Raw genomic sequence first — 24480 nt, 5'->3', positions numbered from 1 at the left:
TTGCAGTTGCATGCGCACTATAAGTGTGGTTCGCATCATGTTGGAGCGGTATACTTTTAGTTCGATTGTAATGGATTCGATTTTGTGTCTGTTCAAGGTTGCTTTCATGACTATTTGTGGACCGGAAAAACTTTACAAACAGTTTAAAACAAGCTGTAAACTTTCAAGTAATAATTTCTTCTGCGTTTTAAAATTATGCGATGCAGAACAATATTTGAAAATTTGAGAAATATTTTAAATTATGTAGGATCCTCGTTTCTTCTTCTTGAGTTAAAGACATGCTTGACCAACGATTATTCGGATTCTGTCAGAAATTAGCTTAACTTGTAGGTGATAAGAAAAAAAAAATAACTTACCGTTCGAAACAGCAGAATTATCCACACCACTAGTGGCAAAAATATTTTCATTTTTGCTGCAACGAAAAAGAAAACAAAATATTAGTTAGTAAAAATGAATACGTGCTGTTTTATAAAGCAGTACTAGGAAAAATTATGTCAAAAAGCATACAGTCGTCGAAGGAATTGGTTTTCATTTGCGTCTATTTGTGCGAGGGTTCAAGTTGAACAGTTTTACAGTTATTTACACATTTGTTGTCATTCATGAATGGCGAATGTTTACGTTCTATGAAAAAGAACGTTGCCCACCAAAACTAGCTGTTAGAAGAAAGGCCTGGTGATTATTTTTCTCTTCCGGATTCAAGCCGCTTAGGTGTAAAGTGGCATGCGTGACTAACCCATTACTGACACGGGACCAGACAGAAGCAAAGCCAGCACGATCTTGGCCACCGTTTTCGCATCATTCCTTAGGCAACGATTCAACGCCCTCTTTCCCTCGGAGTACACCGTTTTTGTGGTTGTTTTGCGTTGGTCTGATCATCAGACTTGTGCCGCCTGTTTCGAAGGGTCACAAAGTGGTGGTGATAGCTTGTGACGATCATCCTTCCCGTTTGCTATTTTGCAGCACACAAATGGGCTCGGCAGGAGCAAAAACACTGCAGATGCATCGAATTTTCACGCTTGGCACGAGTGTGCCACGGTATACGCGTTGCGAGATCTTTGTTCCTGCCAGTGATGTTGCTCTGCACCGTTCCGTTACCCATTCATTTCGTTCGGCCGTCTAGCCCAGCATGCAAGATGCGTCGTCTGCATTATCGTACACTAGAAATCGGTTCAATTTTGCATAATAATAGCACTGCGGGGTGCCAGAAAGCAACGGCAAGTGTGGTTGTCTTACGCAACCTTTCCACTACTTGACAGATCCGTGCCAGAGCACGGCCATGAGATGCGCGCCAGTTGATGCATTGTCCGGTGCGCAACGAAACCGTTAACGTGTGTCGCAAGCTGCCGGTGCTACTGTTGGTGACTGCTCCTGATATGGCGCCTGTACGTCGTTGCTTCCAGGGAGGGGTGGGGGGTGGGGGGAGGGGGTGTCACTGTTACCAAATGTTTGACCACACACATGGGTGTCGTTAGCACAACGGATAATTGCAAAACAATCATCATGCGCGACCGGCTGCGTGTTATATTGTTCGGATCTGATGGCTTACGATGCGTTCTAGTGCATAGTACGGAGCGTATAGGTGATGAGTTGCTAGGTTTTATCTTAAACGCTTGAAGAAGTTACGGTAAACAAAAACACTTACTTGACAAACGCTGATGTACTTGATCCTCTCTTTTTGTTTAGTCGGACAGTGCAACATCCGTCGCCGTCACAGTATTGAACCTTTTGCACCGTGTAGTGATATAAAAATGCATCTGCTTTACATATTTACTGCTTTTGACCACAACTATACTATGCACTTTTTCACGACGGAATGCACACAGCCCGTCGGGAATGAAGTCTGCACACGTTCGTTCACCTTTTCGGATCTTCAGGCAGATGGGTCTTGTTGGAGGTGTAACAGCGAACAATAAAAAAAAAACGTGGATGACGAGATCGTAATAGTACGATCGTAATGATGTATGTAAAATACAAATTTGCCTCACGTGTAGCATCCTCGCTAGCCCCCAGTAAAGAAACAGAACATCGGCAAACCGTTCGAACGTGCTGCCCAGCATCCGGCAATGCTTTATCTGCAGCACCTTCCAGAGTGTACCAGGTTCACCTAGCACGGCGCTGTACGTACGGTGTCCGTACAGTGGACTATCAATATTTATGATTGCAGAAACAATGAATTCCCTCCGCTTGTTAGCACAGAAATCGATCACTGATTTATGACTGTGACGGGCACGGTCCTGTATGCAGCAAGCATATAATCTGGATGGAATCTGAAGCGATCCTTCTTCTGCGATCGATGGAATCGTTCAGAGAATCTTAACGCCATACAAACGATCGTCTTGAAGCATGGTTACTTTTGAAGCTGTATCAAAAGCTTAGCCGCCTGTGCGTATTCACACGATCTCACTACGCAAACTACGCCCAGGATCACCCATCGCTTACTAGCTGATACGCACACATTTTTACATGCGGCACTATTTGATAAGATAATGGAGCGAAGGGTGCAGAATAAAAATCCTATTAGCATACAATCCAAACAGGTCGCACACGCACGATTTTCCAGCGTAGGGTACGAAGAGAGCTAGGCTGAAGCCGTTTAATGCGCAATGTGAATCAATGCAGAAAGGATGGGAGACATGATTTATGAGTGTTTCCCTTAATTACACCCGACTAGCGATCGATCCTTAGGAATGCATGTCCTACATGTAAGAGGGTATGCAACGTTGCCAATAATCGGAATGCTGCATTCACTTAGGGGAGCAATGGGATGGGCGTTGGCTCTAGTATCGGCGCACAATTGAATTGCTTGGATAACGCATCATCCATAACCGAACGTAAGAAACATTTAGTGGATGATTTATTGGAAACCAAGATACGTCCGGGAACGGTATGGGAAAATGAGCACTCTCGTTATTCCACCAAACAGTCAGGTGAAGCGTAAGTACAATGGCCTATCCAAGGAATGCTTACGAAAACTAAGGTCAACTCTTAGAATAAAGTTTGCACTGCTCGCCTATCTGGTGGTGGTCTGGATGATGGAATTAAATTAAGCGTATAAAATTCATTCTCAACCAAAACTGATCGAATCGTGTAAATTTCCAGCACAATTTATTACGCCTCGCTGGTGGTGGCGCGCACCTAAAGTCTTCGTGCGTGGACAGCAAACTGGGAAGAAGTTTCCAGTTCAATTCCAGCTCAAAATGGATTAATCGAATCGAAGGGTAGAATGGAATGGTGCATTGGACACTAGAAACACACACGCGCGCAAGCGAACAGCATCCGTTTCAAGCACATGTGTGCAGGATTAGGATGCCACACTACCGGAAGGTGTGGGGGAAGTTCGGCTAACCGAGAACCCCCCCCCCCTCCTCCCCAACATCCGAACCGAAGAAAGGTGGTTCATTAAAAGACCTGTGTCATTTTTGCCGTTTTCGTACGAAAGGTTTGTCCAATAAATTTTGCTACACGCCAAAGCTGTGCCATCGCATTTGCGGTGCGTTGAGAAAATGAACGAATGTGCCGAACGGTGTGGGGCCAGGCTATAGAAAAGCGTAATACCACCTGGTCACACAATTAACGTACTCCATTTCACCGCGCCGGTGTTTAAGCATACGTTGCGCCCTCGTAGGCGTTGATAAAAAGGGCCATAATTCATTAAATGTGGTCGTTTTTTTTTTGTTCAAGCTTACAAACGAAGACAAGACCGGGTTCGACTGGGCGTGAGAAATGGTACAACTTCGGTTCGGAGGAATCGTTTCGCTTGCCGCGCAAGATGGGGAGTGTTTTTCTGATAACACAAATAACGATAGCCTGGAGTGGTATAGTCTCGTTTAAGAGGTTTTTTTTTTGTAACAGGGAAGCAAAGAACCCTTTTTTTTCAATGATGATGTGCACCGTGGTCTGAACAGGCAGTCAGAAAATAGTTTATCCTCTTTAGGAAGAATGGATGCTGGAGTAAAGTGGTAGAGTTGTTCATTTGCCTTCACGATGGCAGGCGGTTTGTGGATGTGAAAAAAGAGAAACACTTTGCTTTCTATAAGTCAGCCTGGTTGTTCATTATCCAACGTAAAAGATATCTAATTTATTGTTTGACAGTAGGTAGCTTACCTCATTTCCTGTGTTATAAATAAGATACGTTCCGTCAAAAGGTACAAGCAATGCACAACAAACATCAACAAGCATCGATCGCCTCAATATCTGCCCAGACTGGTTGTTCGTGTAGATGTCGTAAATGGCCAATCTCTGTTGCACGGTCAGATGCATTTTCAGCGTGTGTGCGACAGCTTGCCTTAAGATGCTACAGTCGTCACCGTCGGCGACTGCAATGCGGAATGTATCGATCGGGAATAAAATCATTGTCACACAGAGTGACAATAATCCATAATGGAAGAATTTTAATTGTAAAGGAATGTGCGATGAAACCGATGTTGAGTGATTGAATTATTTCGATGCATTTGATACACATAAATAACGCCTGTATGCAGCTGGATGCATCCATCGCACCGGGAGCACGCGATGGGAGGGAATGTCTTCTCTTTGTCACTACATAAAAATACCAGCAGCAGCGAATGTGTACACATTTTCTGCTTCAGACATGCTTACAATTTTATGCCACATGTTAATCACACACGCCAATGGACGCTTTACAAAACATTCACATGCAGGCATACAAGCCGCTCAACATGAGCTGCCACTTGTCGGGTCGGCTTTTGAAAATATTTTTTTTATTGATTTTCTTTCATTTGTATATTATCTTTCAACGAAACGATGCGCGTTGCTCGCCAGTATTGTCATTGGCCACACCAGAAAAGGTATTCTTTTACTGGCCGTTCTGCAGGAATGTGGTGCAAAGTGCAGTTGAGATCGATGTAGAAACGATGGACCAGTGTTCGTGTATCGTTATGAGCCTGGCAACGTGTTTTGCCTTTTCCGGTGGTACAACATTGACTTTGCAGGTGTGTTTGTACATGTGCTGTGATGGAACCGTATCGGTCGTGGATGTGATTGAACTTTTGGTGTCATACCCGTGCTCATATCAATTAGGGGCAATGAGTTATTCCCGACTATTTTTCATAATTAGCACACTACTCAGCAATCTGCTATTTGTTATCGCGAATAAAACGACTTCATTTTATGTCCATTAAGCGAAAATCGTAAATTTCATCCAAAACCCTTTTTCAGAATCGGATACCCGAGACGATAAATGACCCCAGACGGTTGATTAGAAGCCGTAAGATCACTAACCCCGAAGCGTGTTACACAGTTGGGAGTACCTGAATCGAGCCGAACCATGTCGTAGAACCCATCTTACACGATCAAGAATTCTAATGAAATCTTCCTACAAACGAAACGGTTTCCCCCTTTCCTTATTTTATGGTAATCTGCTTGACAGACATACCTTCCGCGTGCAGAAAGAAAAGGCACAGAAATTGTGGATTGAACACACATTAAAAAACTGTGAAGAAGTGAGCGCATCAAACGCTCCAATCCAGCGTGCTCCGGGGTGCTCCGTAAATCGGGGAGGTCTCGTTCACTGACGTTGGTCGACGATGGCAATGTTCGCTGTCTTACATACTCGTGACAGAAATAAAATTGCAATAAAAACTTGAACTATTCTACCGCGCTACCCGCGGGCCTTCCCATTGCACCAGACCCCTCGGTTTGTGATGTGATGCTTGGAGTAAGATTTTGTGTAAGCTTTTGTACAATCCTCCCGAACCACTCCGTATGATGGTGTCGTGTATCGAGTTTCTCTGATTGCTTCTTCATCAGCAGAAGGCGTCGGCATTGTGCTGAGGGCGAACAAATCGTCTGCTGTACGTTCGCTGCAAATGGGGCAATGATAGCAGGTCGAATTATCGATTCGAGCTGTAGATCTGGATTACAGGGAGAAAACCTGTGTGATATCTCGGGTACTTCGGTGGCAATTAATTGTCAATTCATTTGAATGTTATTTTAAAAAAATTAAATCGTCGTAAGTTTGTAGACTCACGAATTACAACTCGTCGGAGTTAGGTAGTGCTGGGTGATCCAACCAGTCACGGGTGGGATTACACTTTGCCCGTATTGAATGAAATGGTGTTTAATCCGCTTTTGTCCGTGTTTATAGGTTTGTTGTTCTGGTCAGGTTTTTAGCAGAACTTAAAAGAGCTTTCCAGTCTTCGGTACAACATTTTAGCTCCTGACGATGAGCTACTTATGACCGATAAGTGGCATTTTGATGGTGACTTGTTGCCCGAACGAGGTATTTTATGGGATGTTTCTGAAGCTCTATCCAATTTGCATTGAGTGATTTATGCTCCACGGCCAATGAATGATAATATAATGGCCAATATATAATGGCCACGGCCAATGAATGATAAACGATACACCTGGCAGTCGTTAAAGGAGAGTTTCGCTCTGCTCTACTATCTGCTGCGAAGACCCAGGGCACCATAATAAAAGTGTCTAATGTCATGAGATTGTGTCCAAATTTTAGTAGAATCTTTGCGTGCTTTTACAAACCATTCAATATTCTGCTGTGTTTCGAAAGCCGTGCCTCATAAATCATACATAAATCACTGTTGTACACCGAATAACGAACACCATTGAATTGCAATTCAACTCACATCCCAAAGTCAGAACCGGTTGGTGATAAATAATCGATCGTTTGACACCATCACCTTTTTCCCTGCAAGCCCAAACCCAAGGGGAATGGACCGTGTTCCAAGGCCAAAGAAAAGATGGTGTGTGCATTCTTTCGCCTTCTGTTTGCTTATCCTTTTTGAAGCTAAACATTACGACGCTCAGCTCTCGGTTCCAGACTTTACAAGCAATCTGTTAGATGTATTCCCAAGCGATCATAGTTTTACGTCCCGTCCTGTTGCGAGGATCACATTTCTTGGCTCAACTCGGTTGTGCTAGAGCGGTGAAGTACCTGTTGCGAGCGGTACGTGCTACTGTCTGAAGGTGTGTAGCACCACAGGATAGTAGCTGAAGGAAATGAATAAAATAAATCACATCCCATTTCACGGATCCTAAAATTGGATCATATTTCTTCGCTGTTGAGCAGTCTTGGCGCAGGGATCTTGAGCTACTTTGGCATCGGTGCGTATCACATGCGGTAGTACTGAACGAGGTGTGAAAAGGTATCCCTTTATGTGCCTAGTGTAAGAAATATCAAGTGTGTTTGTTTGCTTGACCCACGGCTGGGATAGACCATCGGTTAAGCAGGCAAAGGTGAAGCAGTAAGGCGTGCGCTAATGATCCGGCAACTGAGTGGGTGATAAGTACGGCAATGATTCACGGTCGATTGACTTCGAATGTACGGTGACGGCGACCTTCATACTCGTACCCCGGGGTGAGAGTGGGCGTTCTGGACGATGGTGCCGTGTTTGTGCTTGTGAGAAGGTGTGCGCCACGATAGCTACAAAAACCGCCACCTAAGCTGTTTGATCAGGAAGTCAAAGTCTGGCCTGATCTGTTGACTGTCTAGTCAATCGTCGGCTTAAGCGGACCGCTTTAGCTGCAAATAGTTTCATAACTGAGCGGACAGAAATAAAGCACAACAAACAAGGAAGATCCATGTTGGCAGATCCAACAAAATCCGCGCGCCACTCATGTATCGTCAAGCTGCTTCTCGAGATCGAACCGATAATTGATTCCTGTGAGACGGGCAGTCCGTTCGACACACACGCACCATTCGCAACAAATGTATCCGTGTGGACAGAGACGAGCAGCTTACGTTCCAGATAATTGATAGCCAAGGACGTGCGATGAAGCTGCCAACATACGGAGTGTCACGTTGTCTGTAGGGAGTTTTGTCTTTACCTCTTCATTAATTCTACTCTCGTCGGATTTTGCGCACAAGTACGGGTCTTCCTTCCACCAAGCCATTATCATTAGCCGCAGTGTGTAGACAGCTCTATCAAAGGTACTCGCGACGCACCGTGCCAGAGTTTCGGTGTGACCATTCTCTGTCCAGTGTCCCCATTATCCGTAACCACGGAATGTGTTGTGAACCACTGTGGATGTCGACCAAAACGACGAAACGAGCGAGCCGCGCGTTAATCGGGATCGATGTCATGTTTCTGGCAGTGCTGCACGCCTTATAGAGTTATATTCTAGCCATGGGCGGTTCGCCGGGTAGACGTCGTAAAAATTCTATACCCACCCGCTGTCAGTGTGGAAAGAACTGAAAAGATCCATCGATCGTCGGTGGTTAGAAAGAGTGATTCCGGCTTCTTGTTCGGAGAATTAGTGTCTCCCAGGGGTAGCAACCTAACAGTAGTCCAAACTAGCGGTGGACAAAAAGATGACAGATTAATTTACCGTCCTTGGCGTTGGAGTGTACCACGCTGGCGTTAGGTGCTTTTTTAAGCTCAAGCGCACTGGCTCGAACGGATTTGAAGGGATCAATCTTGCTTATAGAGAACTGTGTGCTCGAATTCAGATAACGTTCTGACGTTTCTGCTACACAAAACACAACTCTCGATATAGGACTTATCCAACGGACAACCCGCCGCTTGAACGGCATCGTACAGCAACCTTGATGCTTATCAATCTTTTACCCGGTAATGCCATGGATGCTGTCTGGTTTGTCTGGCTACAGATGTGGCAGTCCTGTAAGGTGAACTGTCAACCATGCATGCCCAACGTTCAAGTACTATATTTCTTGCCTGCCCTCCCAATATAAACGCTGATTGTTGAAAAGACGGCAAAGTTCACGATTTCTATGAAACGGGAGTTTTGGGGTCGAGAAAAGAAAAGTCAACCATTTTACACAATCCCGTTACAGATTGTTCTGTGTATTTTCTTCTTCTTTCCGCTCCTTCCACTGGACCTATTGTTTCGTTATTTATTGCCATTGCTTTCGGAGCTGGTGACTCTGGCTTTTCTGAGTGTTTGGCCTTCTCGCTTTCGCCAACAGGCTCGTAAACATTCATCTTTGCCGGTATCTGATTTCGGAGATTTTGTAGTTGCTCTCATCACTTTGAGGTTTTTTTTTCTCGAACCTGCAGACAGTTCGTTATGGTGCTCGCATTCATGCTAACAATAGCATCATTGCACACATCATGGCTACTATCGTGATTTCCAACGTAATCATCATTATCATCATCAAGTGAGGTGATCACCATTTTGAGCATGAATTAGTCAGAATCAGAATTACGGCATCATATGTCATTGAAACCCGTTCGATTGCCGTACGTTTTCTTCGTGCCTCGTTTCGTCTAATTTACATGAACGGTTCCTTTGGTTGATTTACATAGGGAATGTGGTTCTCGCCTAAGTAAGAAAGCTTATCGCCTAAAAACAACTGTTACAAAAACCACAACAGTGCAATGAACTTTTAAACGAATGGGATTCCTAACCTCAATTTCACTGGAAATCATTGTGTGCTTTGAAATTGGACAACCTAATCAGATGAGTTTTGCCAAACCCTCAAATCTTCCAGAGGAAAGTGATGAAGTTTTGGTTTTGCTAAAATGACAAAAACATTTCTTTTTTAGTCAGCCTGTCTTCTTGTCTTAATCGTAGGCATGAAGTACTGTTAAAGGAAGTACGGCGTAAGCACTACAAGTTCAGTGTCCCTTCCGGCGGTAATTTTCCGCCACTCGATTCACGTTGCGATCGATAAAAAAGTTTATATCTTTTTTTTTCCTTCTCTCTTTCCCCTTTTTATTCCCGGAGTTTACGCTCGTATCTTCCTGCAAAGATTCTACCGTTCGTCTTTCTACGGCTAAGTACGCCTAGGCGTACAGGGCCCACCAAAGCCTTCAAGACAGTCGAGAGTGAGTGAGTAGTTATGATTACACTTATTGCATCATATCTTCCGTTGCCATTCACCCTATCGCTTCCATGATCGCTCGTTCAACGGCAGCCTGTAATTCCAGTGTGCTACCTGGACTGCGTTTGGACGGTTACACAACAACAATGCCGTTTCGTTTCGGTTCGCGCTGCGAGCTACAAGATGCACCCGACCGATTCTAACACAGCCGTTCTAGCAGCCTTCCATTAGTCCGGGTCCTCACCCGGTCCGGCCGGAACATCATCATATCATCAGAATGTAATCGATGTGGGGCCGATGAAGGAAGCTGCCCGGTTCGCGTCCGCGCCAACCACTACCGCGCTACCGAACCGAGTAAGAGGTCACTGTCCCGTGGGCACTTTGTCGTTGGTTCGTTATTTTTGTTTTCGTTCACCCCTTTGCAATTGACTCAATGTCCCGGCGTTCGGGTGTCGTGATGCAACCGCCACAGAGTACAGTCGACGTTCTTGCAGTAAAATAGACAAAACAAAAACACAGTTCGCCGTGGGGTTCTAGGGATCGGTCCCGCGGCAACCTCCCAACCCTATCTCAAGCCGCTTGAGAAGATGTACCGAACCCGTTAATCCAACGGGGCACTGATGCTGCATGATGTATGGGAATCTCGGTGCTTCACGCCGGTCAATTGAGCCAGAGCCGGCCAGTGAGTGCGCAATCCAACTCGTGAACCTCATCATTTTCAGATTAGATCGAAGCAATGCCTCGTACAAACGCAGGAGTGCAGAGAAAAGAAATCTTGGAGTGCGAACGTCAATGCGCTGCATCGATGAAGGCAACGTTACACATCCGTGCGCTCGGTGTGCTTCGTATCTTCGTGCCTTAGTTCCTGCGGGAATGGCGGGAAAAGTTGTAATTTTCGTTTATCAACGAAGATCCTGCGGATGATGGAGGAAGCACGGACAAGGAGAGGGCAAACTGCATCGCGCGATTCACGATCATCGCTCTTTACCGTCCCCTTTCCGGCAATGATTGTCATTCGCTAGGATGAGTTGGAAGAATGCGCCTTAAAGACACGTATTCTTTGAACCGTCATGAGCTTTCACGACCACGGTCGAATCAATTTGTTACGAAATAGGTATGGGGAGGGTCATTGGAGTGACTCCAATTTGGAGCTAGCGGCAGGATAGGGACTGCTCTTGGACTGCTTTGTAACGGTTCATCGGTGTGCCATCCATCTAAAACAAGTTCGTGAAACTGGACCATACCGGGATTAGGGACTCGAGAAGATGCAGACAGATTTCAGAAGGTGGGTAGTTTAGTCGACGACGAGCTTCAGGTACCGGATGGGCATATAGGCACAAAACAATACACGAAGAATATGGACATCGGTAAAGGAAAACATCTTTGAAGCTGGCGCAACGAAAAGGAAATGACTAGCCACATTCTAAACATCTCAAAGGGAGATCGTTTGCTAAATGCTAAAGACCCTGCCAACTCGTGCACCCTTCGGGACCCATTTGTTGAGAACCAGGAAGTTTAACATCGTAACGAGCGTAGCAGCTAGCGGAGTTCATCTGTGGATAATGTACCGATCGCGTTGTACAACATGGCACAAGCTCTGATGCAAACTCATGTTAAAGCGTATGGCTAGCATGCGAAATTAGACGACTATGAATATCATTCGCCTTCTTTTTGCGGATGCCAGTAGCTCGTCCGTGTGTCATTCACAGACATCAAATGTGACTCCATTTTGTTGGGTTTCATATCGCCACGTCGTCTTGTCTGGAACAGATCCTTCCAAAGCTGATCGGAAAGTTTAAAATTATATAGCAACCACACCAAATACTGTTCGAAAAGAAGCGCTTAAACCGATTGACTACAGCATTTAATTCCGCATTGAAAAAAAAAAAGATGCGCAAAAAGATGGCATGGAAAAAAAGGAGAAACCATGAGCCACAATCGGCATCGGCTTTACATCAGCCGCGAGAAACATAATGATTACAATAAAACGACCATGACAAGATTGTAGCCACGATGCCACAGTTGTTTCGATTTCCTGTGATCGTGATTCCGTCGTTTGCCCACCGTTTGATCGAGGCAGGACGAAGGCGACGCTTTTTGATGCTGCTGCCCACCTAGAATCAGGTGAACTAATTTATATAATTTTACACTCTGATGTATCTGGCCGTTTTTAATGCCCTGGTTGTGTGGTTGTTTTTGTTCTCGTTTCATTTCCCTAACGTTGTATTGACGCGAATGGTTTTATTTCAATCTGAGGCAGTCTGCTGCATCTACTGGCAGCCGTTCTGCTGCAGCATCCCTACAGAGGACTGTTGCGCGATCACTACCCACTGATATGGTGAAAAGGCGTCCGACGTCTAGGCTTGGAATCAACTAACACACGCAGTGTAAAACGAGTTCTCCACGGAATGTGTGGCAGAGCATAGCCTGGCGAAGGTTTGGGAGAGTAGTGTGCCCGAGGGTTACGGATTTGTGCTAGATTTGCCGGTTCAGTTTATTCCCTTTCCTTCTGCATTATTTCAGTTGTACCATTTCTAACGGGACCTGGAATGGTTAGCAACGAGAAGGTTAGCATGGAGCTGGTGCTGCACCAGCTACTTCCCGGGCCATTGTTTTTAAAGCCCTCTTGGCACCCTTGGATGTTCCAGATGCACTCTTGGCACGTCAAAAAGCGTTCCCAATGTGTCTAGATTATGAGGGAGACCTTGTTTTCACAATTAGCTTAAGATGTGGAGCCAATCCAGTTCATTATGAAACATAGCGCGGATCGAGGAGGATCGAGGAGGCGCTGAATGACTTAACCAGAATGATTGTATTATGCAATCTCACGGTGAAAGAGGTTGTAATGTGTTTTAGAACCTTAAATATGCCATCAAAATGTGTGCTATTTTGCAATGGAAAGACAGAATTGAGTTTTTCTTTTGTTTAAATATATATTTTTTAATATTTGCCTTTTTAGTAGCTTTTGGGCTGTAAACTAACAGGACATACAAGATGCATTAATTATTCCGAACCAATAGTAATATGGAAGGGTTATCTTTATACAATGATTTAGGATGTGCTCTTTTAACCTCAGCTTAATCTTATGCTACTCTTCTACATGGCTCGAGTGTACCTGCGCGAAGGTAAATGATTGAACGATTTCCACCCTATAAAGAACACGTCGCTTTGCTTGCCTAATAACATGCATACAATTTATGTAGCGATTATTTGCTCTGTCATGATAGCATGTACCAACGTGAGGCCCGCTCGTCCCACATGGCCACATCGTCTTATGCTGGTCCTCATCGGCAGAACATTGGATCGCTTTTACGCTACAAGCATGTTACACACTGCAAGTCAACATATTAACAAGAAATGCGACAATGAAAGGTTAATGCAAATTTATTAAAACCACCACCATGTCGCAAAACGTCGCTGGAATGAAAAGCCCTGGCAGAGGTGGAGCACGCGCCACCAGCACCAACGGGAGCCCGTGGGCCGCCCGGAATTGATATGACCATTTTTGCTCACATGCGTCTGCACCCTTGGCATGATGATACCCTCCTAAATTCTGACTGAACATACTGGGCGAGCTACAAAGGAAAACTACAACGCGACGAAGTAAAACGAAACACAAAATCAACACTAATTGTCCCGGCAGTGCAGGTGAAACAGGATCGCAGGACAGAATAAAACATAAAAAGAGAGAAAAATCTTTACAACAGCAAACGCGCCACACAGAAACACATGACCGAACTACAAAAGCAGACACTGGCGCGGAAACTCCACAATGGGTGCGTTTTCCGCTGCCGTGAAGCTACCAGGGCAATGGGCAGAGCATTACGATTCGCTGACACTGTTCTTGTCATTCGATGCTGTCTCACACACTTGCATACTCGTTCCGTACAGCATGTGCATCGAAGAGCAACAAGGAATTGGCTTGTTTTAAGATCGTTTTAATTACGCCCGTAAATCAGTACCAGACGCAGTAATTACAGCCGACCCGCCGTGAGATGTTTTGTTGTTTATTGAAATCTTGACTGCTTTCCAGAAACCTTGGCAAAAGTTGAAGAAATTCAAGTAGAACAATTAGAAAAGTAAAGAAAAAATAAACAGAGAAGCACTGCGTGTTTAATGGACTTTGCCATTCCAGTCGCAAAGTGTTGCCTCATTGATTGAAGTTTCATAGCAACTTTCGTAAAGCCCAACATTGCATTGGATGCAATGTTCATCCCGCAGCCGGTGATGCACCAAATCCGACCTCATTACGTGCACGAAACGGGTTTATGAGGAGCGGGCAAAAATATGAAAAGTAACTGCAGATATTGCGGGAATTGCCATCCCAGAATTGCCATGGAATCTAACTTGGCAAAACTAGATTCCTTCCAGCTGGCAAGATCCGTTTCTAGATCGTTTCGGGCTTCGTCGAAAAGAGCTCCGGGGACTGAAAGTCGCGGGTGAAGGAGAAAAAACACAGTTTTTATTAGAGAGAGAGAGAGAGAGAGTGTGTGTCCTGCCGGGGACTGATCGAAGAACAGTTAGCTGGCGCGTAGAAAATATGAATGCTAATTTTCTCACAACCACCATCAACAACTGTTGTTGCAGGACAAGCAGCTTTTCATATTACGCCACACGACGCGACTAGCAGGCAAGAATGCATGACGACCCGACTGTGGCTGTGATAATGGCTTAAGGATACGAGAAGGTCGTTCATTTACCTTCCATAACCCCTCAGTCACTCCGCAACGCGCGCGCCCGCGCGATCAGTTGAAGGAGGAGATTCATTTTTCCGCTAAAACCCGTTGGACGTGACGTGTTGTTCGAACGATCGCGATCTTCGTCATTCGCTCGGCCTGCGTAAGAATGTGCGATAAGAGAACTAGTTGCAAGAGAAACTCGTTGCGGCTGGGGAGTAGGGTAGGTGGTTGTGCAGGAGCAGCAGCAGCAGCCAAAGAGCATCGCTCATTCATCTCGAATCATCAGGCTCATGTTTAATGTATGGCCAAACATATGTTTATTCATATTGGATCAGAACAATCTCTATCGGGTTGCGAGTTGATCCCTCTCACAGACCGGCGGCAGTGCTGCAGAAGGTCTAGGACCGCATCCCGTCTGGACCGCTAGAACCGCTGCGGTCTATTAAAATTATATGTGTTTATAAATATTTGCTTCCCCTTTTTTTGCGGATGTTCTACCGAACACTTTCGCGAGCGGTGAAGGTGCAGCAGGTTAGCAGCAGAAGTGGAACTGTTGATCAGCGACGAGATCTGCACGAGGCACAAGGCTGGCATATCGATGTTGCTGTGCTTCGGTGCCTTTATTTCGACCGGCGAGACCGTGATTGTTTTTTTTTTTTCGCTTGCCGGTTGGTACAGCTGGTGCTCATTTTGTTTGAGCTGCACTCAAATTCTTCAACCTTCGCTCCCGTACAAAATCCACGTCTATCCCATTTGGGAGGTGCGCGCTTGTTGGTTGCTGCGAAACATAGATCGAAAGAAAAACACCCAGCGCTCTAGCGGGCTTATCGTGCCGATGGATCTCTTATAAATAAATGATTTAAACGAAGCGAGAATTTCATTTTCCTTATCACTTAACAGAATCTCGTAAACCGTACGAACCGCAGGCACCACCGGATTCACAATTACGCCACGCCAGCAATGACGCTTTGTATCCTTGCCATGGGCAGCAAATGCCGCTCCCAAAAGGTGCACAAAAAAAAACTAGGCGGTTTTAGAGTAGTGGAGTAGTGACGCAGAAAAGAAAAATAAACGTAAGAAAAACAACTAGCAAACCCCACTTCCTCGCGGAATCCGCTGCATGGGATGATTTAGTGTGATGTAGCGAGGGAATGTTGGTCGTGCGGCATGTTATGAGGTTGTTTGCATAGAGCGTTTAAATGGATGCAATCGTGTGCAGCCATTAATTAAAGCAATTTAACACCTTCTTTACCGTGGCCGCTACTTTCCTGAGGTTTGCTTGCCTCGCTGTTCCTACATTCAGCTCGAACTGCATACGGGAGCGAACATAGGACGGCATTCTTGTTAAGGGTCAGTACACTTTTTGGGTAGCAAACATGATGCAAACAGAAGCGTTCTTATTAGCTTGTTCAGATGGGTACGGCTATTGGATGCCTCATTATCGAATGTGGATGTTTCTGACCTGGGTGGACATGCAGTTGACTGGCAATCGAACAAGAAATGATGCCTCTTTAAAATCTAGCACATTACAAACCATTATTGTCCCATAGGATGTGGGAAATTATAGAAAAAAGGGCCAACCTCCGCCGTACCACTTTGCCACCAATTTGCCCAACGACGGCGACTCAACGATATTTGCCTTTCTCGTACCTTTCTCGGTACACGCAAGTCATCGTTAGTGCGTTTTCTGAATTTGAAGAGCGTTTGATCGGCCACACAAACAAACGCTTAAAAGTGGGACGAGCAGCAGCAGACAGCCTTGGTCTCTGCATGCGCAGAGAGTACAAGGTGCTGCCACCGGTGCCTGGAATTCCCTCGTAACAGGAAATTATCGATCTCGTTGGCACTTAGCTCTTCATTGTCGAACGAAAAGAATCCATTCGCATGAGGCTGGATGGCTGGTTGGAGTTCTGTCCTTCCATATGCCCTGCTGTTGCCTGCGGTGACGGACAAAACCGCACCAGTGTATGCCGGATGCTAGAAGAAATACAATCATATGCTGCTCCGCTGCGCTTACCGAGGAGGAAACAAAATAATCATGACAATTGTTTGTAATTTCTGTCCCCACCGATGGTACCATCGGCGAAACAACGGTCGATGATGATGACGTGCTGTGGACAGTTCCGAGGAGAAGTATCGGCATAATTATCATGTTTCATGCCTGTAAGGTGTTTGGCAGCAGGATCGTAAGAGTGCAGAAGTGTGTTGTGTATTTCCTTTGTAAGCTTGCAGATGATTTTGTTTCAACAGTTCAGAAGATCACTTCTTTAGGCTTTGCTTTCCTCATCAGCTATCGACCCATAATTGAATTCAAATAAAACCCAACTAAAGAATAAAACGAAATACTGACACTCTTTACTCTGGGCTCTGGGCCCAACATTCTCGCTCCCACTCAGATGAAAGGTGTACCATAAATGGTTGCCGGTTTAACGCTACCTTCCCCGGGGTCCAATGTGATCCAGTGATTAAAAACAGGAAATTACTCTATAGCGATTTCCGATTTGATGTGCCACACGGCGTTTGCTTGATTGAGCCCACAGCCATTACTGTTTTTTTTTTCCTCGTTCTTCTGCTTTACGACAACCGGTAGAGGAAACAGGAAACACCTTCGCCTCCATTGTGTTGTGATTTTTTCCCTCTCTATCTTTCTTTTTTCCTCATCTCCATATGATATGCCCAGCGGGTTAATGCTTTGAAGAAGAATTTCGAATTTCCACACAACTCAAACACGCACAAAAACTGATCGATAGGTGACAACCGTCAACACAGCTTCACGAGGAACACTGTGTGTGGTGATGTGATGGTCGATCGTGCTACCTTTTGGACTGTTATTCGGGAACCGAGCGGCGCATGCAAAAAATGGGGACAAAAGTCGATAAACTTCTCAAACTCATTCATTCCCGGCGAGGGTCCGGAATGTTCGCTGTTGCTGCTTTTCCTTGCGAGCTGTGACGGGTTTGGCGACACATTCTGTATTCGATACTGGTACCGGACGATCATTTCACCACCGGCTTATCGATTGGATTACGAAACCCATTTCAAATTCCCGGATTATCCCGTTATTTTGCTATATTTTTCACCATATGCGCGGGGCCCGTACAGCGTGGCGATGTGCCCTTGTCCGAAAAAAAAAAAGAAACACCAGCCGACGAAAGACGTGTGACGCCAGTCGATCGGGGTGTTTGCGTTCGTCACCGGACTTTGCGGACGTCGATTACGTAAACAGTGTTCGCGAGCTAGCGATCGTTGTGGCCAAGATGCTTGTACGCCGGTACCCGTGTGTTGGTGTGTACGCGACTGCACGCGGTTTGTCTCCTGTGGCACGCACACGCGGAACCGCATTTTTCGCTTCTTGAACGAAATCTACCGGTGTGCACGCACGGCGACGCACAGTTTGTGCGGATGCGTCTATTTGAATGTTTAATTATAGCTGCCAAAACGATTGCGCCCCCACGAATGGGTGCGACGAAAGAGACTTCAATGCCACGGGTAGAAGCAACACTGGAAAATGCAGGTCTGCGCTGGTGGGTGTTATTCAAAGTCACACATTGTTCGGGCTAAAAGCCAATTTCGTTGAAGCGTGTTGATTTTTTCGCTCCTCCGTGGAGTAAAGTGAGACGCTCCCAGTACCGTGTAATTTATGCGATATGGTAATGTCGAAGATCGTGTTGCTTTACCGACTGGCTAACAGACGAAAAATCTCAACCGGCGAGATAAAGCACGATTGTTTCAATGATATCGAAAAACCCAAAACTTACTTAGTGATGCAACTGGCATTGAGAGACAGAAACAACATCTGGCTACATTTTCCGGTGGGGAGCTATATCTGAGTGCCATCAGCCCATCAGCTTCTTTCAATCGTCGATCGACCAACGCAACCGGCCGTTCCGGGAGAGATGAAGAATGTTTTCAAACGAACAAGCTGGACGGATGTGAGTTGGGGCTTTTGCTCTGGCACAAAAAAAGCACCGTTTCAAATATGTGTTTGTGTGTGTATGTGTGTTTGAACATGTGTGTGTTTTTCTTGAGTTGTTTTTGCCGTTTCCCGGGGAGATTATCTTTCCGGGGCGAAAAAAAAACCACAAACATTTCTAGGTTTCGGGTTGGTTCGTGTTTGGGTTTGTCCAGTGAGATCATATGAGTGGCAAAGCGATAGTCAAAATTGTCTGCAGTATTTTTTATTTTTATTGTTACTCTAGTTTTCGAGCACCAAATGCAGATACTCTGCACGTAGTAAAACATTCAAATCATGCCTCCGACCATTCAACCGTTCTACTTTTAAATGTTAACGTTAGGTTCGTTTTTAACCGTTCACTTTTGTGTTCGAAAGCGTTCTAAATGGTCAAACGCGGACTATATGTGATCACAAATCCATGGCAAACTATAGTTTAATCTTTAAAACACATCTCACGTATCGTTTTGTTCTACATAAGTGTAATAGCATGGCAAAGAACGGTTATTGGCTAGGCTGGTATGATTTTCAGTGAAAATTGTGCTCACTTGAAACACGTTACAGCTTTTCTCTGCGCCATGTGCGCCACAATTGAGTTCAAGGTATAGACAGTCATGCAATTAGATAATATGCAAACTCACCCACAAACAAACGGCAGCATCACCGTCACATGACTATAACAGTACACAAGCGCACACCCACCCAGCACAGAACTGCAACCTCAGTAGTAGCGTAACAGCCAGTGAGAGGTTTTATTGGATGATAAAAAGCTCGTAGGTGTTGGCAGCGTTGGATGCGTACTCCATGAGAAATTAGTTGAGGTACACGATGCACATATACACTCTCGAAAGCGATGGTAATGGCGCACGATCGCACACACATAGGAGAAACGCTAGAAAAACGGGTCAAGCTTCAAACCAACTGGCTCGTTTTGAGTCGTCCCATTAAGGCGTTTGAGACGGTGGGGTCGATTGGAAAGCAAAATCAATCGTAAGTGTGTCTTCAGACTATGTATATGGCCTAGCGGCAAGGGTTCCGTTTAAATATCAAACGTTTTCTAGCACGTTTGAGCATTTGTTTCCCCGAACGCCTTGTCCCAGCACTCGGGGGACAAGTCAAACAAGCGCATTTGCTAGCAATAACCTTGGGTTACACCTACTTCGTGTACGGGGTTCGAGGCTTGAACCGGGTTGCTAAAGAACCGATTTACAACCGGTTTACGGTGCGGGGAGTTTGTTTTCAACCAATATTGTACTAATACAGTCGTACGAGAGCAAAAAAAAAACAATTTAAAGTGTAGAATAGATTTGGTCAGTTGTTTTGCTTCAATTAATGCACAATGCGTCTAAGCGGGCACTTTTTTTTCTTCCAGTTCGTGGTTTTTAATAAATCGTGAATACCTTTTGAATTCCTGGTTAGATTGCTAATCACGCTCGTGTTTTGTATTCCCGTGTATTATGTAAATACAAATTTCACAACAATTCAAACACACCCAACGAAGTCAAGTGACAGAAACAAACGACTTCAATGCTTCAGTGCTGTATGCGAAAAATGCCAAAAAATAAGCGACGAACTCTAAATTTGGCGACCGCAGGGTCAAGCTGTGTTCGCGACAATTTGTGACTGCAATTTCGTGTTTTGTTTCGTTTCATTTCTTATTTTCTTTTGTCCACACGCAAAGTAAGCGAAGTTTAAGTAAGTTTTCGTTTTGTCGGGTTCGCTGATGTCAAATCTCACGAACCGCATGCTGCACGATCGCACACCCCTAACGATCGGGTGTGGGCATAGCAGAGCAGAGTAAACTTGGAAAGAAATTCAACACGCCGTCACGATTTTGTGCTTGCGTTCGGTTGCTGACTTAAACTACGACAGTACCGGAAAAAAAGCCCGCGAAACATGGCCGGCCCGTCACTAGGGTGGAGGAATTAATCAGGTTTCTTATTATTTTTGTTATTATTTGCTTCATTTTGCTCACCCCAAAAAGCCCTTCTGCCATTGCCACCATTACCTCAGCAAAAATGGGAACTTATGCCCCCTCGGGAAAAAAAATGGTCTCATACTCGATCCCCTATTACTCAATGCAGATCGCTCCAGCATCGGGTGAAACTGTACGCGGGACTTTTTAACCCCGTGCAGTGATACTTTTACTTTGTGCCTCAGTTGCAGTTCACCACGATTTACCTTCGAAAACCGGTGCAATGTCCGTGCCACACCCAGACAAAAGTTTCACTTTTATTGTACACCTCAGCCCAGCCGTCGGCTTCCTGCTGTCCTGGTCGTATTTAAATGTATTCCCGGGATCGTGGTACACATGTGTATCAAGGCACATGTGCATGAAGCCCCTTTTTAACAGCTCGCAGCATCACAAGCATGATCGCGTGGCGTTCGCATCGACTGCAAGCAAATATCCTTGTGAACCTGGCAAAAGCACCGCTCAAATTGTCCTACACTGGATGTATATCGTTTATTCCGGATGGGTTTATTCCGTTTCAGAGCCATTCGTTGACTTGATTACTAGTTTAATTTTGCAATGCGTTAACAAGTTCATTTTGTGATATGCAAACGCATTCTAGACGGCTCAGTGATAGGGCTGCACGTTTGCACGAGACTTGTTTCGTTCGTGAAGAGAATGATTATCATGTTGATGTCGTACCTCCCGTGTGACGAATGAGGAGAATTCATCATTTCCACCGTCTAGAATTGCGTGCCATAACCAGTTTCCAATACAGATAACACTCTAACACAATTAACGACATTCCACGAGTAGAGGATACTGTCACTGCTTATTATCTAGTTAAAAAATAAAGTTTCAATGTAAAAATATATATAAACATTTCTTTAAATTTTTTAAGTCAAATATCATTTAAACTCTTGTCCAAAAATTTCTTAATGCCACTTAGTGTATCGAATCTCCGTCTTATAGTGCTCTTCATATACGCTTTGTCTGACCCCTTGTCTGACGGAAAACAATGGCTTAAGATGTGTAGTAGATTAAAATTGCTTCCAGTGATGGGCCTTTTTGTTAACCGCTCGTTCGTCTCATGAACAGAATCTTCCACTTCGATGCATTTTGGCATTAAATCTCTCATGTAGTAAGCACTTATTTAAGCTTGCTAATAAAAAACTTACCCAATATTGATGAATGTTTCCTAAGCTTATGCATCTGAAAATGGAAAAGAAAAACAGATTTTAAAATAGATAATAAAATGAAGGAAAAAACCTATAATAATATCATCATAGTGCATCGATTGCATAATATGAAATGAGAAAAGGAGTATCGGTAGATGACATCACATCAGCCGACGATTGTTAGCAAGTGAGGAAAAGCCGCTGGCATAGAGTGGCTGCGGAGGAAATCGACACTAATATGGTAATGAACTATGCACGATGCTCAGGCGGCACTGGTAACGAGACTCGGAAAGCCTGTAGCACCTGCATCGAGCAGAGAACCCTGCAACCCTAGCTACCTGATAATTAATATGCACTTATTGTCATCGCGAGAGGTTGGTGAAGCAACCTCCCGCGGGCACGTACGATCGAATAGTATTCCAGCAGTAAGAATTGAGCCAACGTGTGTGTATGAGTGTGTGCGCATCCGGTGAGGCACACTCAGTACACAGTTAGAAAATGTCAAAGAGGCCAAACACGTCGTTCCTATCCTGTCGATCGGTTTTGTTGACAATCACCACCCTTACTAGCCGGTAGCACACGGCCGCATTACTCGTATCATCGTCACGTGAAGCATTCAGTGTAAATCTTGTCTTGACTTTGAACGTGTCAGCTGCTCGAATACTCCCCGCACAGCAGCACACGGTCAAAGGCAATGCATTTATATTCAATCTTTTTTAAAGGCTGAAACTCTCGCTGTTGCTGTTGAGGCGTCGTTGAGGAAAGCTAACGAAATTTATTCATATCGCATCATCGGTCACTGATGTGAATACAAACACACATGCAACTGGGGACCAGAATTTTAAAGGTTCTTTGATTTGCTGTCCAGCCAAGTCAAGTGGCAAACACTTCAATGGACGATATTTTTAGAGCTCTTCAGAAAGCAATCGAATATTTCGAGACATGGGATGATTCATTCGTCATTAAGCGCCAACCAATGCGTGAGCGGTGGTGTTTTTCTTTTACAAATTTGGTCTACACATTACCGATTCTGACCTTTGTCAGCAATAAACACATTCAGCTTTATTCTTTTATTCCATTTTAAAATACCCTATCTTGAAATGGTCTACGCTGGTACAGCAAGGGCGCGAATAATTATTAGCAAACGTTTCGTGATGTCTTAACATAACGGCATAACGGCACAAACGCCATCCCGGAGTCGTGAATATTGCTCGTGAAGGTGCTTTAACACAGCACAACTCCAAACCTGGAGTTGTTGGTATTTGTGCACGCCCGGTGCTCGTCATTAACCCGAAAGAGGAAAGGCCTCAGCGACCAAATGGGGAAGAGAAAGGAAAGACCAACAGCGCAACAAAAAGTCGACAAAAGCACGTCGACGAGAGTAATGGGAAAATATGAGATGCGTCTTCATTTTTCTGCGTTGTACTTAGAAAACAATGGAACATAATTTTGCATACTTAAATACCATCACCATTACACAGACGCACACAGACACACTACTACTTGGGTTTGCTTCAACAACTGCATGATCTGCCTGGTTTCGTTTCTTATAACATAAAAAAAAATCATCAAACTCATCAAAGACCACTACATACATACATACATGCAGCGACCCTGTGAGATTTCGACTGCTCCCTACTCCTCCATTACTCGCTCTACAGCAATTGCTCCAACTGAGGTGAAATAACTAGCCAAAAACAACAAAAACTTCAACATTCCCGATGAATTTGCGCAGTGGGAGAGAACATGCCTGCAGAACACTCGGCGGACCCTGTTCCCAGTGAGTATTATTGTAGTTCCGATTTTTGCCATGTTCTTGATCCTCCGCCCACTACCACCCAGTTGCGGACTTTTCAAATCTTTTCTTCTTTTTCACTTTTTTATTTTCTCTCTCTCGCTCTCTGTCTTACACTCTCTTTATATATCGGTGATTTTTCACAATACAAAAATTCATGAGAACCACCAGCTGCACTCAACCGGACCCCACTAGGGAGGTCACTTTTATGATCAACTATATACGCTTGGTTTTTCTTCTGTACCTTCTGCATAGCTTCTTTTGCTCTTCCTCTACTATCAGACATCCCATGCGGGGCAGGCAAAGGGATTGGGATTTTCTTACAATTTGACTTAACCCTGTACTGCACCTTGCACCCATCTTCCTGCAGTGGTGAATATCATTACGCTGGGCTGTGTGCGGGTCCGGATAGAGTTTTTTTGTTGTTGTTGTTGTTGCAGAGTTAAAAGAATTTCAACAAGATGCATTCAATGGGATTTCATTTCTGTGCAAGGCGCATTTATGCAGCCAAAGTCATTGCTAGCATAAATAATCAAGCACGAGAGAAAACCGTGCTGGGATATCAACAGCTCCATTTATCTGCTGATGTTGTGACCACGAACGGAGAGCACGACAGGGGACCGGATAGAGTATACGTTTGCGCAGTTCTTCGCCCTGCCAGGTAATGACCAAATAGACAACCGGAGAAAGTTGATCGCTGTGGCAGAAGACTTCTGTCATCATTATTCTCGGCTGCGTGCCACTCTTGAAGCTTCTCGGCAATTCTCGTGCACACACACACACGCACTCCCAGGCAAACGTATCGAGTGTCGGACATTACGTAAGCACATTATTTAGCTATTTTCCGCTCAATATCCAGCCCGCGTGAATGGCCAGGGCGTTGGACGATGGGGTGGGATCGCAAAACCGCACCCCAGCGGTTCATCATGCGGGATGCGGCAGCAGCGGCCGCAAGAGTTTTTCAAGTTCATCGAAACCGAGAAATGATCCAACGCGAAGCCGATATCGTTCGTTCTGGGAGGATCTGGGAAGGCACGGGAGTGAGTGCGTCTGCTCAAGTGAGAAGCAATTTAAATTCTGCTTTCAGCTTCGATTCTTCCGAGAAACTCTATTACACATTGCCATTGCGCGCGGGCCTGGTGGAAAACACTTCACCCTCAGT

The 24480-nt window shown here is 44.9% G+C and overlaps 2 protein-coding genes across 7 annotated transcripts in view; one reads left to right on the top strand and one right to left on the bottom strand.

Moving 5' to 3' along the window:
* LOC126564696 (rab GDP dissociation inhibitor alpha) overlaps positions 1–24480 on the top strand; it is a 442469-nt gene that overhangs the window by 105836 nt on the left and 312153 nt on the right. The gene's annotated exons all lie outside the window — the stretch shown is intronic.
* The window catches only part of LOC126563706 (uncharacterized), a 141116-nt gene that overhangs the window by 94106 nt on the left and 22530 nt on the right, over positions 1–24480 (bottom strand). For all 6 annotated transcript variants that reach the window (XM_050220341.1, XM_050220344.1, XM_050220345.1 and 3 more), the window contains exons 2-3: positions 21524–21557; positions 357–412 (exon numbers count right to left, since the gene is read on the bottom strand). In XM_050220341.1, the coding sequence (XP_050076298.1) occupies positions 357–412; positions 21524–21557 (90 nt within the window). The remainder of the gene's footprint in view (positions 1–356; positions 413–21523; positions 21558–24480) is intronic.

The sequence above is a fragment of the Anopheles maculipalpis genome, chromosome 3RL (assembly GCF_943734695.1).
Source record: "Anopheles maculipalpis chromosome 3RL, idAnoMacuDA_375_x, whole genome shotgun sequence".
In the NCBI taxonomy this organism is placed as follows: Eukaryota; Metazoa; Arthropoda; class Insecta; order Diptera; family Culicidae; genus Anopheles; species Anopheles maculipalpis.
The sequence above is the reverse complement of the archived record's forward strand: the minus strand, read 5'-3'. Positions and strand labels throughout refer to the sequence as shown.